This window comes from Glycine max, chromosome 15 (genome assembly GCF_000004515.6).
Source record: "Glycine max cultivar Williams 82 chromosome 15, Glycine_max_v4.0, whole genome shotgun sequence".
Taxonomy (NCBI): Eukaryota; Viridiplantae; Streptophyta; class Magnoliopsida; order Fabales; family Fabaceae; genus Glycine; species Glycine max.
In genome coordinates, this window is record NC_038251.2 from 45829431 (window position 1) to 45845425 (window position 15995).

General features: G+C 29.2%; 2 protein-coding genes across 2 annotated transcripts; both read left to right on the forward strand.

Moving 5' to 3' along the window:
- The first annotated feature begins 2949 nt into the window (after window positions 1-2949).
- On the forward strand, window positions 2950-4579 carry LOC100500234 (uncharacterized). The gene is made up of 2 exons (NM_001248174.2): window positions 2950-3122; window positions 3873-4579. The coding sequence occupies exons 1-2, from the start codon at window positions 3011-3013 to the stop codon at window positions 4355-4357; spliced, it is 597 nt and encodes a 198-aa protein (NP_001235103.2). The 5' UTR covers window positions 2950-3010; the 3' UTR covers window positions 4358-4579.
- A 7169-nt stretch (window positions 4580-11748) lies between these two features.
- Window positions 11749-13284, forward strand: LOC100306319 (uncharacterized). Its single transcript, NM_001250033.2, has 2 exons — window positions 11749-11894; window positions 12646-13284. The coding sequence occupies exons 1-2, from the start codon at window positions 11786-11788 to the stop codon at window positions 13128-13130; spliced, it is 594 nt and encodes a 197-aa protein (NP_001236962.1). The 5' UTR covers window positions 11749-11785; the 3' UTR covers window positions 13131-13284.
- Window positions 13285-15995: the final 2711 nt, after the last annotated feature.

Below are 15995 nucleotides of genomic sequence, written 5' to 3' on the forward strand. Positions count from 1 at the left end.
AAATAAATGACTCATTAAAGAGCTAAAATTTTGTGAGGTTGGAATTGAGACACATTTGTGATAATCAAGCAGCCCTTCATATTACATCTAACCCAGTTTTTTATGAGCATACCAAACATATAGAGATCGATTACCTTTTATATTTCTGAGAAGATAGACTCCAGATAAATTAGGACATATTTTGTTAACTTCAAATAATCAATTGGTTGATCTGCTCACTAATGCTCTTTATGGACAAGGGATTTCTTATTTCTAGCCAAAACAATAAAATTAAAGGCAAGAAAAAATTACCTCAAGACAAGGGAAAGAGGTTTTAATGTCACTCACACCGGTCCATGTTCATAGCATATAGGATCCTGCATGTAAAACAAATAATTCTCTAAAATGAAGTTAAGTAAACAACCACTTAATTGAAAAGATATATCCTGAAGGTAACTGTAACAGCTAGTGTTTGGTATATTGAGTTCAATCAAGAAATATGCAAACCCCTAGTAGTGGAATACCTGTTGGAGTAGTGATCAATGCCGGGAAATTGATGACGTCTATCCCTTGGTCATCGAACTTGTACTAGAGATGGTAGTTGTCTGCAAATATCAAAAAGACTCGATGTCATGCTACAGAGGGAAAATGGTGGAAGGTATTATACCAATTTATAGGGCATATGTCAACAATTATTGTTTGTCAATAGAAAATGATGCTAAGGTTGACAAGAATATGAAATATACGGTGCAGAGTTTGGAGAACAAGATTAGGTCTCTATTTTAGCCGAAGCAGAGGAAAGGTAGTAGCATTAAATAGGCACACTTGATTAGTAAAATAAAAGAAGTCAGTCATCAATTTCGCTTGACTCTAGCTTCTCTATAATGCTTTTCCTTGTACTTGCAATTACAGACTTGACTGTAGCTACTCTATAATGCTTTTCGCTTGACTCTAGTTGCTCTATAATGTTTGGAGAACAACTACTACTACTAACAATTACAGACCTGACTCTATTGAATCTGTATTGATGACTTTGCCTTCAATTTCATCAAGTATAGTCAGTGCCTGAATGAAGAAACAGGTAGTTCTATCTAGCTCTGTACTTGGTCTTAAGATTCCAAAGCTAAGTAAACATTAATTCTTGTGCAAAACTAAACAATATCCAGTCAGTCAAATGGGATGTTTCCCTTAGTACTATGGCAAAGGGTTTGTTGTGTCCAGTGTTTTATGCCAAACCCTTTGTAAAGTAAATATGAGGTTAATTGCATAAAAAAGTGAAATAAAGCTCAGAGTAGGCAATCCTATCTTAAATCTTACCCTTTCCTTGATGTCACCCAAAGTCGGCAAGTACAGCTTATAGAATTCCTCTCTGAATGCAACCACAAACCTAAATAAACTTTAGAAACCACCAAGAATAAGACAATTAGGATTCGTTTGATTTGTATAAATTTAAGGGACAACACAACAAAATATTACATATGCATACATTCAAACTTTATTGACTCACTAATCTTATATTTCCTCAATGTGGGTGTTAGACAGAAACCAAACTAGGATACATCTACTATTTTTTTCTTTTATATATGTGAGGGATTCGAAGAGTGTCAAGATACCTATACTACATTATAGTATTTTCACTTTTAAAGGACTAAAGACGAGTAATTGACCATTATCATGTATAGGGATAACAACATTTTAGGCCTTCACTGTGTTTTGTTCGAAATCCTGGGGTCTATAAAAACCCTCAACTAATTATAGGAAAAAAAACTATTCATATGGAACTAATTTATTTTCAAAGTTTTGGACTATACAAATTTGACACAAACATTCGAAGAATCGATAAGTTGTCATGATTGAGAGTGAATGGAAACCATATTCCTTATGCACACAATGTTGTTGTAGTGACGTACCTCAATCACGACAGAGACAAACTCGTTTATGGTAGTTGTGGCTTCAACGACAGTCACAGGGTCAGGAAGAAGGAGAAAGGAGAAAGGAGAAAAGGGTTTGAGCGCGCGGGGGCCAAAATGAATTTGTGTTTTAATTTATGAAAAGAACAACATCAATTTTTTTAACATAACTAATGTTAACATGAAGTACTTAAGATCGGTTTTTTAAAACCCGATGTTAACCTCAAGTACTTAACATCGACTTTATAATGATCGATGTTAACCTCATATAGTTAACATCGAGTTTTAAAAAACCGATGTTAATTATATGAGATTAACATCGGTTTTTGTCAAAACCGATGTTAACTACTTGATATTAACATCGGTTATTTAAATTTAAATAATCGATGTTAATCTCAAGTAGTTAACATTGATTTTGACAAAACCGATATTAACTAACTCGATTTATTTACGAAAATATCACCGTACTTTTCTTAACATCGAGTTTCTAAAAAATCAATGTTAATCGTGCGATGTTAAATCTATATTTTATAATAGTAATAATATATATATATATATATATATATATATATATATATATACGAGTATTACACTCTTAATCAATCAATTTTTGCGATCCTCACACAATAAAAGTTCTCTCTTCCACACTTTCTCCCTCTATCGCTTGCACCTATTGCTCAGATACCTTTATCGAATATGCATGCATGTAGTTAACCTTTCATTGTAAATCTTTACGTTACTTACACATTTTCACTCCATGATATATACTACAATGGCGTGTCATGCTATATTATTTGAAGATTACCAACCATAAAAGAAAAGAAACACCTAAAATGGAAGGCTCATTCAATGGCAGGGAGCCATGAATAATCTCAGCAACTATAACGGTGTTAAACGCGATCTCTAAACACACCTCCAACCACTAATAATAATCACTGACCAAATCTGAAATCTCGGAGTGCATTTCAAAAAAGAAAGTAATGACCAATAGAGCCATGAATGTACAATTAGTCCCAAGCTAGGTATTATAAATAATGAGAGTATGTGACAAGACTAACTCAGGCCTCCAAATATTTTCCTTTTTAGCTTTGATTAGAGTGGCCTAGTTGTTGTTTTTCTCAATGAGAAGGGCTTCCACTATGCATTGCGCACTTTGGCGCTTCTGTGTTCCCTTGTTGCTACTTGCTAGCTTCAGTTATGCACCTTTTGTTTTGGCGACAACTGAAATTTCAGGTCTGTGGCTCATCCTATTACTCACACATTCATTTTGTTATACATTAGTTTATGAAATATGATGTTTCTTTGTGTTAGTCCTTAATAAAAAAAAATTATTCATTTTAATATTTACATTTAACAAAACAGTATAATCTCTAATCTAAGGACTAAAAAAGATTAAATTTAAATATGGGTTAATTTTAAAAAAAGTGTGGTAATACCAAAAAGTATATATAAGTGGCCGTAGTAGTTAGTACCTATATATGATCAGGTGTAGAAGATTAGATCCATATACTTGTCATGCATATAATTAGAAATGAAAATTTGTATTATTCATGAAGTACTGTACGAATTTCGCTGGCCTTCGTTTCAAGTAAAAATTAAGATCGACCCTTCATACACAAGATTCAGCCAATGAAGGGTGCTATTAATTACTCTGACAGATTTTATTGTCTTCTGAATTCAATTCAATCATTTATCTTGGCATGCAGTATATGCGTGTGGAATTAACTTGTGGTCTTCAGCGTGGCTCCCATACATAGACCATGCATAGTCCCCACAAAAATATTTTTGAAAAGAACTATGGGGATCCAGTACCTACCTGGTAGCTAGTTTTGGTCATTATATAGCTATTATGATTGGCGATGAATTTTTCATTTTATTTTTATATATTTTTCTCTATCAACACTTGAAAAATATCAAATTTACTGGGTATTACAAAAATATTTACTGTGTTTAACTTATATTTTCTTGTTTCTTATTATGTAGGGAATGAAGTGAGCACTGATGGAAAGGTTTTAAATGAAGAGTTAGCAAAACCTAATCTACAAGGACATGATGAAGAAGCAAAGTTTAAAGGATTTATTCCAAAGCCAATTCCCATAGTGAAGCCTATTCCAAAACCATTTCCCATCATTAAGCCTATTCCAAAGATAATTCCTATTGCTAAACCTATTCCTATTCCGATTTATAAGCCTATATCAAAATCAATTCCCATTATTAAGCCTGTTCCAAAGATAATCCCCATTATTAAACCAATTCCAATTATTAAACCTGTACCAAAACCAATTCCCATTATTAAGCCTGTCCCAAAACCATTTATAGTGAAAAAGCCTATCCCTGTTGAGTCGGAGGAATTTCTAAAACCAAAGCCTTTCTTCAAAAAGCCTATTCCTAAACTACCACTTCACCCTAAATTCAAGAAACCAATTCTACCACCATTGCCAATTCACAAGCCAATTCCAACTCCATAAGAGGATAATACTCTATATCTCGAGCTATATAGTTATCCGTTCCATTTCTAATGCCTTTATAAGTAAAGCTGCATCGTATCTCAATTAAATTTCGTACTCTTCTCGTATACTGTAATGGAAAATAAGTAGTTGATGCTCTCTGTTCAATGAAGTTCTCGGTGTTATCATGTGTAGATCGATTATATTAATGCAAGAGATTGTATATGCAGTTATTACTTATTATTTAAATAATGTTTTTTAATAGTTTTTCAGTTTTATATTTTATGAATATATACTTAATTGTGAGAGAGAGTGGGGCTCATCGATAAATGTAGCAATTTCTGCGAGAGATATATCTTAACAATTACATTTATCATGAATAATATTACGACAAGTAAATCACTAAATTAGTTCTTAAAATTTTATAGTTCAAATCAAACATTTCATTTAGTAAGATTTTAAAAGCCCTCTGTTAGTCCTTCAGTTTATAATAAAAGCAAAAGAAAATTCCTCTTCTGTAATATTTTATCATTATATCATTTTGCACTAAAAAGAACTAAAGTGAAAAAAATTTGCAAGAAAATAAAATCAGTAAAATTTTTTTTTGTCAAATTAGGGGATTGACAAAATTAATTAATTTATAAGATCAAATAAAACTTACACAAATATTACTAAAAAGAAAAAAAAACATCAATTCATAGTTTCCTGACAATAAATATATGTGTATTTGTTTATTTTGTACTCTTTTGTTTGTTAAAAGAATTTAATAGTAAAGTCTAATTCAAACTTATAAAACTAGGTTAAATATTTATTAATTCATTAAACTTTAAATTAAATTTAAAACAAAACCGTCAACCACGTACATGAGATAAACTCTTAGGTATCATCTGTCGAAATAAATGGTGATGTTTGATAATCTTTTTCATTGTGCCTTTAATGGCCCTATCTATTTTAGCTACAGTAGTTTATCAAATTTTCACCTCATCATTTTCGGCATCTTTAGAGATAATTATAAAATTTTGCTTCTAAACATTTGACATTAAGTCATTAATTATAACAATTGATAAAGCGTCATATGTACCACTCATGTATTCCTATTCAGTTTGTTGTTTTTCACGTCAAATGCTATCAACTATCAAGTATGATCTAGTCAACATTATGGGATGAGACAATCACTTCAAGCTGTCTTTGTCTTGAATTGGGTTGCTTAATTTGGGCCATGTCATTTTCTTGTTTGGTTCTTGAAAGGGAATTACTTTGGGCACCCTACAGTTTTGCTGGGACACCCAGCACCCTAGGTGAAAGGGCCAAAATGCCCTTCACCCTATTAATATAAATAGGGCTACATTAATTCTTTCGTCCTGTGCTTCTTCGTGCTACAGTAATTCTGCCGTTCCGCCACAATGCTTCTTCCTTCGTGCTGCGCTTCTTTCTCCTCGTGGTGGTCTCCTTCATTCTCCTTCTACTTCTTCATGTTGCGGTTCTTCTTCTTCATGGTTGTGGTTCTTCTTTTTCCTCTTTCTCCACTTCCCGTGCGGCTATGGTTTTTCTTCTTTCCTTCTTCTTCCTCCACTTCCCGCGCCCCTGTTCTTCTTCTTCCTCTCCAACAAAAAAATGACATTTTTCTAGGAAAACCCCATATGGATATGGTTCATATAGATTGCTAATTTGTATGAGTTTTTTTTTTTTTTTTGTTGAATAATTTTGTTTCAATTTTTCTTCTTCTAAATTTGTTTTTTTTTAATTTTTGATTTTTGAATTATTATTTAAATTATTTCGTAGTATAATGTTATTTTGTAATGTTAGTGAAATTTTATAATTTTTTCTGATTTATATGTTAAGTACTGATTTTATTTATAAAAAATATATTAGTTATTACTAAGATTAGATTAGATTGCTAAAATTAAGATTAGATTGGTGAAACAATTAATTTTTAATATTGTTATATTATATTTGTCTAACTTTTAAAAAAAATAAAACAAATATTTAAAAGATATTGAATTTGTTACTTATGAAAAATATTGAAATCATAATTAAAAATAATTTAAATTTTTTAGTTACAACAAACATTTAAACAAATTTTTTAATAATTTAAATTTGTTATAAAAATATTGAAACATAATTTTTAATTGTACAATAAATCTGTTAGTTATAAAAATTATGAAACCAAAATTTAAAATATGATAAGATTTTTAGTTTAAGATAATGATTGAAATCAAATATGAAAAAATATTTGATTTAGTAGTTATAAAAAATATTGAAACCAAAATTTAAAATATGATAAGATTGTTAGTTTAAGATAATGATTGAAATCAAATTTAAAAATATATTTGATTTAGTAGTTATAAAAAATATTGAAACCAAAATTTAAAATATGATGAGATTGTTAGTTTAAGATAATGATTGAAATCAAATTTAAAAATATATTAAATTTGTTAGTTATAAGAAATATGAAAACCAAAATTTAAAATATAATAAGATTGTTAGTTTAAGGTAAAATTAAATTTAAAATAATATTTGATTTTGTAGTTATAAAAAATATTGAAATTAAAAGTTAAAATGTGAAATATGATAAGATTGATAGTTTAAGATAATGATTGAAATCAAATTTAAAAATATATTAAATTTGTTAGTGATAAGAAATATGTAAACCAAAATTTAAGATATGATAAGATTGTTAGTTTAAGGTAATGATTAAAATTAAATTTAAAAATATATTTGATTTTGTAGTTATAAAAAATATTGAAACCAAAATTTAAAATATGATAATATTGTTAGTATAAGATAATGATTGAAATCAAATTTAAAAATATATTAAATTTGGTAGTTATAAAAAATATTGAAACCAAAATTTAAGATTTAAAATTTATTTATTAATCCCTATTATTTAATTTTTTCAAAATTATTTTTGTAGAAATTTTTTATTCATTTATTTTATTTACAAAATTTGATAATTAAAAAAATCTGATATTTAATTGAATGATGTATTTAGATTTTTATTATAATGATTAAAAATTAAATAAATATGATATTTAATTGAATGATGTATTTAGATGTTTTTTTATAGCAATTGATAATGAAATAAATTTGATATTTTTTACATCTGTAAATACTTATTAAACCTATCATTTTTATTTATAATTTATATATGTAAAAAAATTAATTATTATATAAAAATAATCATTACAAAATTTATTATGTAAATTTAAATATACATTAAATATAAATTAAAAATTTTAGTATTATATATAACGACACTATTTACTTATAGCATAATATGTCTATTAGTTCAGTTGGTTTGATTGTTATATTGAACCCTCTCTATCATACCTTTGGGAAAGTTATTCTACTTACAAAATGGATCGTCAATTCTAGAAGAAAGCATAAATACCTCCTCTCTAATATTTACCAACTTGATCATTAAGAACAAAGGCTCAAGACTCTTCAATGTACTCTAAGCTTCTTTTTTTCTTTTTTTGCTATGTAAAGACAACTTATATCAATTACAAAAGTTAACTAGTAATGAGCTAAAAAAAAAACAAAACTCTTCCCAACGTTGTATTTTGTAAACGAAGAAAATAAATTAAAATATGCCATGATAAAGAAAAAGTTGCTGTCAATAATATAATAGAAGATAGGATATCATCATCGTAATTATTGTAAAGTAGTGGTATTTCTAATGTTATTTCTTAGTATATAAAGCTCATCCATTCATGAAACCATTTATGTATTTCAAGTAATATTTTCAAATTCAGATAAACAATTAACTAAACTTTCTCCAAACTTACTCACCAAATTAGTATCATTGTGTATTGTTAAATTTATTATACTACATAAATTTTTCATCATATCCAAATTAATTTTTTAATTGTTATTAAAGAACTTTCTAATTATTAAAAACTATGTAAGGACACATTTTTGTAACAGATCTACTTAGCATTTTTTGAAGTTGTTTGATTATGTTATTACTTCACCCTTAATTTTCGATTCTTTGGTTTTCATGAAGGTATGCATTGCAGAATGGAGGTGCAGTGGAATTTTCACTTGAATTTTTTTTACTGAAAATGTTCACACAATCGAAGACCCATAATTGCATTTTTTATTATTTAAATTCTCGATCTCTCTTTAGCTTTAAATTAAGGGTAAATTTTCATTAGTTAAATATAATGTCAAATAAGGATATCTAAACTTTTATTTGCAATGAGTTTCTTCAATTTTACGTGATGGGATTGTTTGCATTTATTTTAATTGTTATGTTTTGTCTATTTTGAAGTTCTTTATTGGCAATGTAGGACAAATCTTTTCTTATGTCTTGGATTATGTGTTAGACAGTAAGCAAAATCTCATCATCATCTCCATTTATTGCAAGTATATATGCTTGCAATAGCATTATGCTATGTTAGATGATTAAAAGAGATGTATTCTATATATCAATTTTTAAATCACTAATATAAATATGTTCAGAAGAGATATTTTTATTTTAAATATAAGAATATTTTTGGATTTATTTTTTGGGGTCTTCAAATGTGTGATGTTACATTTGGCCATAGGAGATATATATGGATTGATGTGCTCCAAATGGATGAAGTCATACAAGAAACACCTTTCTCTAATCATTCTCTTTAGATCATCTATCAAAATTATTCGTTCCACTTTGATTTTAACTTAGAGATGTTGCTCCAAGTCAGCATTTTCCTTTTCTCTTCAGAATTAGCTCCGAATCAAGTTCTTGTTGCAAGACTATTTTTCATCAATTAAAACTAAATATTCCCAGCCTGCCAAGAATGCCTTCAAGCTATATGTTAGAAATTAGAAGTGTTATTTCTCATCTAATTAATACAACACATCTCACATAGTTTTATGAACTTTTAGAATGTTGGGATTCAATCAATCAATCTAATTTGATTCTAACAGGCAATCATCAAACTTAATCACATGTTTTCTCTTCATGTAAAGAGAAATTACTGTATAAAGATGAATAGAACCCCTCTGTGTTCTCATACTCAAAATCTTGATGAAAACTAAGCTGTGGAAGTGTACCTGGATTAACCATAGTGGAATGATGATGAAAAGTTGATCAGAAGATTGATTTTATGACCTTCCAAATGTAGAGAGTCTTTTTTTTTTTTTTTTCTTCTTCTCTTAAAGTTTTATCTTTATGAAGTGTACATGTTGGTTTGACTTAAGTTGCTTTCTACAAATGGGGACCATAACCCCTTAAGCCCCTTATCAAATTAACAATATCACTAGTATCTACACAATTAACCTTTCATGATATCCCCTAGCCATATTTTTATATTGATTAGACCATTTTAATATTTTGGCTAATTATATAATGACCCTAACTCATCAAATTATGTGATATAAACCCAAAATTGCTACTATAAAAAACTTCTAATTTTTAATTTAAAGCATAAAAGTCTGAAATATTTACGTTGTCACCTAAGACAAAAAATTCATAGACTACGTTTTGGCCTAACTTATTTAGAAGATGATCAAAAGTACAAAATGAAAATTATTACACTGTCAAGTATTTCAGTCTTATAAAGTTACTTTTATGTTTGATATAAATACTTTCTTGTGACAAAAATAATATTTGTTTTAATAATCATGTCGTGAGTTTGCTTCTGTTTTGTAGATTATATTCCCTTTTAAAAGTACTGAAACAAGATTGAGCAAAGGTGTTCCCACTGAAAGTTGCCCTACATTTTATCATATAAGCAGTCTTTCAGAGGTGGAAACTTTTTGTTTGTAAAAACATTTGATATTTGAATACAGACTCAGACTCATAGGTACAAGATTATTCTAATTATGCAATTATGTATATATATATATATATATATATATATATATATATATATATATATATATATATATATATATATATATATATATTACCAAAAGAAATCTCTCTCTCTTGGTTATTTAAAGATATCCATAAATTTTAAAATGTTGTTGATAAACTAAGAGGGTCAATAATTGAGTGCCTACAAGAAGAACATAAAGACATTTTTATTTAACTTGAGGTCCAATTCCTATTATTTTCATGAAGAAATAATTCTTCACCTACAGATCAAATTCATGATTTGACAGAGGGATCTCAAGATGACAAAGCCTTCTCCAGCCTTGTTCTTTTGTTGGTGCAATTGTCTTTTATTGGACAAACTGTCATCCCAAAAACCATCAAGGAGAAGATCCTTAGCTATCTAATATATTACTTTAAATTAATTTTTTCTATTTGTTATTTACTTTAAATTTTATTTGCAAATTGTGGTATATTTTAGTCAAAAGGTGATTATTTCCTTTAAATTCACAGAAAAAGTCATACAAATTTTGTATATTTTATGAGTATTATATTTTGTTTTGAAAGAAAAACTTAATATATCCTGTAGATTTTTAACAAAAATAATTTACAAATAGGTTCTCTAACATTTTGTATTCACCGAAAGTATAAAAGTCATAAAAAAACCATGAAAAGTCTTATTAATAAAGTGGAAAAATCTATTATAATATCATAAAAAGGTAATTAATAAAATAATAATTAACATTTAAATTATATAATTAAGAGTTTAATGCACATTCGCATATATACTGTCAATTTAACATTTGTGTTATTATTGCTATGGTGATTTGTTATTAAATCATTATATAAAATACGTTACACTTGTAATGTATAACTTATTTTCTTTTTAATTAAATATTGAAAATTATGCATAAAAATGATACCATTAAAACTAGTATATTTAATTTATATCTTATAATTTTAAATATTTTGGCAAGCTATGCTATTGGTGGTTAGTGTTTATTTATGGTTAATTCGATAACTTCTTCATCGGTGACCCCAATAATATATATATATATATATATATATATATATATATATATATATATATATATATATCAGTCATTATTGATTATACCATCAGTATAACACTCTTAATCAATCAATTTCTGCGATCCTCACACAGTAAAAGTTCTCTCTCGCTTGCACCTATTGCTCAGATACCTTTATCGAATATGCATGCATATAGTTAACCTTTCATTGTAAATCTTTACGTTACTTACACAGTTACACTCCATGATATATACTACAATGGCGTGTCATGCTATATTATTTGAAGATTACCAACCATAAAAGAAAAGAAACACCTAAAATAGAAGGCTCATTCAATGGAAGGGAGCCATGAATAATCTCAGCAACTATAACGGTGTTAAACGCGATCTCTCTAAACACACCTCCAACCACTCCCAATAATAATAATCACTGACCAAATCTGAAATCTCGGAGTGCATTTCAAAAAGAAAGTAATGACCAGTAGAGCCATGAACGTACAATTAGTTCCAAGCTAGGTATTATAAATAATGAGAGTATGTGACAAGAGTAATTCAAGCCTTCAAATATTTTCCTTTTTAGCTTTGATTAGAGTGGCCTAGTTGTTGTTTTTCTCAATGAGAAGGGTTTCCACTATGCATTGCGCACTTTGGCGCTTCTGTGTTCCCTTGTTGCTACTTGCTAGCTTCAGTTATGCTCCTTTTGTTTTGGCCACTGAAATTTCAGGTTTGTCGCTCATCCTATTACTCACACATATTCATTTTGTTATACATTATTTTATGAAATATGATGTTTCTTTGTGTTAGTCCTTAATAAAATAAATTATTCATTTTAATATTTACATTTGCCAAAACAGTATAATTTCTAATCTAAGGACTTAAAAAGATTAAATTTAAATATGGGTTAATTTTAAAAAAAAGTGTGGTAATATATACCAAAAAGTATATACAAGTGGCCGTAGTAGTTAGTACCTAGATATGATCAGGTGTAGAAGATTAGAATGAAAATTTGTATTATTCATGAAGTACTGTACGAATGTCGCTGGCCTACGTTTCAAGTAAAAATTAAGATCTACCCTTCATACACAAGATTCAGCCAACGAAGGGTGCTTTTAATTACTCTGACAGATTTTATTGCATGTCTTCCGAATTCAATTCAATCATTTATCTTGGCATGCAGTATATGCGTGTGGAATTAACTTGTGGTCTATTGTTGAGCGTGGCTCCCATACATAGACCATGCATACTCCCCACAAAAATATGTTGAAAAGAACTATGGGGATCCATGCCAGTACCTACCTGGTACCTAGTTTTCTTCATTATATAGCTATTATGATTGGCGATGAATTTTTCAATATATTTAATTTTGTATTTATATATTTTTTTCTCTATCAACACTTGAAAAATATCAAATTTACTGGGTATTACAAAAGTATTTACCGTGTTTAACTTATATTTTCTTGTTTCTTATTATGTAGGGAATGAAGTGAGCACTGATGGAAAGGTTTTAAATGAAGAGTTAGCAAAACCTAATCTACAAGGACATGATGAAGAAGCAAAGTTTAAAGGATTTATTCCAAAGCCAATTCCCATAGTGAAGCCTATTCCAAAACCATTTCCCATCATTAAGCCTATTCCAAAGATAATTCCTATCGCCAAACCTATTCCTATTCCGATTTATAAGCCTATATCAAAATCAATTCCCATTATTAAGCCTGTTCCAAAGATAATTCCCATTATTAAACCAATTCCAATTATTAAACCTGTACCAAAACCAATTCCCATTATTAAGCCTGTCCCAAAACCATTTATAGTGAAAAAGCCTATCCCTGTTGAGTCGGAGGAATTTCTAAAACCAAAGCCTTTCTTCAAAAAGCCTATTCCTAAACTACCACTTCACCCTAAATTCAAGAAACCAATTCTACCATCATTGCCAATTCACAAGCCAATTCCAACTCCATAAGAGGATATATAATACTTTATATCTCGAACTATAAAGTTATCCGTTCCATTTCTAATGCCTTTATAAGTAAAGCTACATCGTATCTCAATTAAATTTCATACTCCTCTCGTGTACTGCATGTAATGGAAAATAAGTAGTTGATGCTCTCTGTTCAATGAAATTCTCGGTGTTATCATTTGTAGATCGATTATATTAATGCAAGAGATTGTATCTGCAGTTATTCCTTATTATTTAAATAATGTTTTTAAATTGTTTTTCAGTTTTATATTTTATAAATCTATACTTAATTGTGAGAGAGAGTAATGTAGCAATTTCTGCGAGAGATATATCTTAACAGTTACATTTATCATGAACAATATTACAACAAGTAAATCACTAAATTAATTCTTGAAATTGTATAGTTCAAATCAAACATTTCATTTAGTAAGATTTTAAAAGCCCTTAGTCCTTCTGTTTATAATAAAAGCAAAAGAAAATTCATCTTCTGTAATATTTTATCATTTTGCACTAAAAAGAACTAAAGTGAAAAAAATTTGCAAGAAATTAAAATCAGTAAAAAGAACATTTTGTCAAATTAGGGGATTGACAAAATTCATTAATTTATAAAATCAAATCAAACTTACCCAAATATTACTAAAAAGAAAAAAAAAACATCAATTCATATTTTCCTTACGATAAATATATAAATATTTGTTTATTTTGTACTTTTTACTATAAATATATGTATATTTGTTTATTTTGTACTTTTTTGTTTGTTAAAAGCATTTAATAGTAAAGTTCAATAGTAACGGGTTGACCCTGTTCGAGAAGGAGGTGGTGAAGGTGGAGAAGAAGGGGACCGAGTGGGTGGTTGAGTGGAAAAGGAAGAGTCAGAAGGGTGACTCACTGAGTCGGGAGGGGCTCGACGCAGCGATTGTTTGTTCGGGGCACTCTGCGGAACCCAAACTGGCGGAGGTCCTTGGGATTGACACGTGGCACGGGGTCCACATGCACTCGTATAACTACAGAGTTCCTCAACCTTTCAACAATCAGGTATTTAAAAGATTTCAATATTTTTAATCTGTCTATCTATATATCACAGAATGACCTTGTACGTTGTTGATGATGTTCTAGAATAAAATTATATTTTATGTTGATGAAATTTATTTATAAATTAGGATTTATATGCTGATAATGTCACTATGTCCCATTTTAGTCTATGTACAATTTTAATGTTACTGTTCGTTTGTATGTTAATTCTGTTAATAAATTTGTTGGCATGAAAACAGGGTTATATACATAAATATTTCTATCTGAGGTATTCGTATAATAATTTTAATTTTTTTGTGGTGATGTATGTTAAAATACTGAAGGATCATGCATACTTGATTTATTAACAAAATTAACATATTTGATCAATAATCAACATGTTCAAAAAAATTAGGGATTGAATTGGGACAAAAAAATTTAGAGGGACCAATTCCAAATTTCACATATTTTAGAGGGACACAACCATTATTTACCCAAAACATGTGTCAATAAAACCCAATAAAACAAATGATTAAATTAATATAGTAAAATGTTTCAGCGAGTCCTCTTGTTATTTTTCTGAAATAATGTAGGGCCAATTTTAATGGGGTTGTTATTGGCTTAACTTACCCTCAAGATTAGAATATACCCTTTAGAGCAATGTATTTAGCGCCATATTTTTTAGACTAATTCCATGAAAAATTCTATTTAACAGGTTGTGATTTTAATTGGTCTCTTTGACATATCAAGAGATATAGCACATGTAGCAAAGGAAGTTCATACAGCAACAAGACTAAATCCAGATTTAGCGGGAATGAAGTTTGGAGATTATGGCAATATAATGTTCCACACAACGGTATGTATAAGGTTTTTTCTTTGTAGGAGATGTATGAGGATTTTGTTGATATATCTTCTTAGCATCTTTGGAATTAACTATAAATTTGATAACTATATATTTAAACATATGATTATGATTTCGATTCTCATGGTTAGATCACTACAAGAAAAATCGTTATTTCCGACAAAATATTTTTCATGAAAATTTTTTCGTTGGAAATATTTAAATTACCGATGGAATTTATTGAAGGATTAAATTCCATCGTAAATTTTTGAATTACCAATGGAATTCACCGATGGACAATATTTCCGTCGAAAAGTTAAAATTATCGACTGATTTATTTTTGTTGGAAATTTAAATGTTTCCAACGGATTTATTTCTGTCAAAAAATATAAATTCCCAAAACAACTCAACCCTAGTGTCTCTCAGTCACTCTGATTTTCTCCTCCTTATCTATCTCGTATCCTCCTCCCTCATTTGTGACTTTCCCGGTTACGCACCTCGTCAAGGCTTTCTTCTTCGTCCTAATCACTCACTTAGTTCGTCTTAGTCACTCATGTATTCACTTTGGCACGCCGCCGTCACCATCGTGGCAAGGCCTTCGTCACGACCACATTTGTGCGTCCTCTGACCCTCATTCTCATGTCCTCTATGAAGCCCACACGCTGCACTGGCCTTCCCTTGGAGCATAATCATCATCAACAACAACACGACAAACACTCCAACGCTAACACTGAAGACAACACGCGTGTTCCCAACCCTTATCAATCCCACGCAACACAATTGGCTAACAAATTTAAAGTTCAAGGAGACAAGCTTGTTTTGGTATCATGTTTCCTTTTTACACACTTACCCATGTGGTTTGTTTTAGGTTCTATTGTTTATTTATTTTTGGGGAAGGGAAAGGTGGACTAAGGAACCATTGAATTATCAATTGCATTTCAGCTATATGGACCATGAACATAACAACAGTAGTGGCAGTCTCTTACATGTTGCTTGTGTTTTCTGTAATTTGAGAT

Bases quoted from the DNA above. Each gene is read 5' to 3' on its own strand.
- LOC100500234 (NM_001248174.2), top strand. From the start codon at position 3,011: ATGAGAAGGGCTTCCACTATGCATTGCGCACTTTGGCGCTTCTGTGTT. The intron at 3,123-3,872 runs GTCTGTGGCTCA...CTTATTATGTAG, and splicing joins GGCGACAACTGAAATTTCAG to GGAATGAAGTGAGCACTGAT.
- LOC100306319 (NM_001250033.2), top strand. From the start codon at position 11,786: ATGAGAAGGGTTTCCACTATGCATTGCGCACTTTGGCGCTTCTGTGTT. The intron at 11,895-12,645 runs GTTTGTCGCTCA...CTTATTATGTAG, and splicing joins TTTGGCCACTGAAATTTCAG to GGAATGAAGTGAGCACTGAT.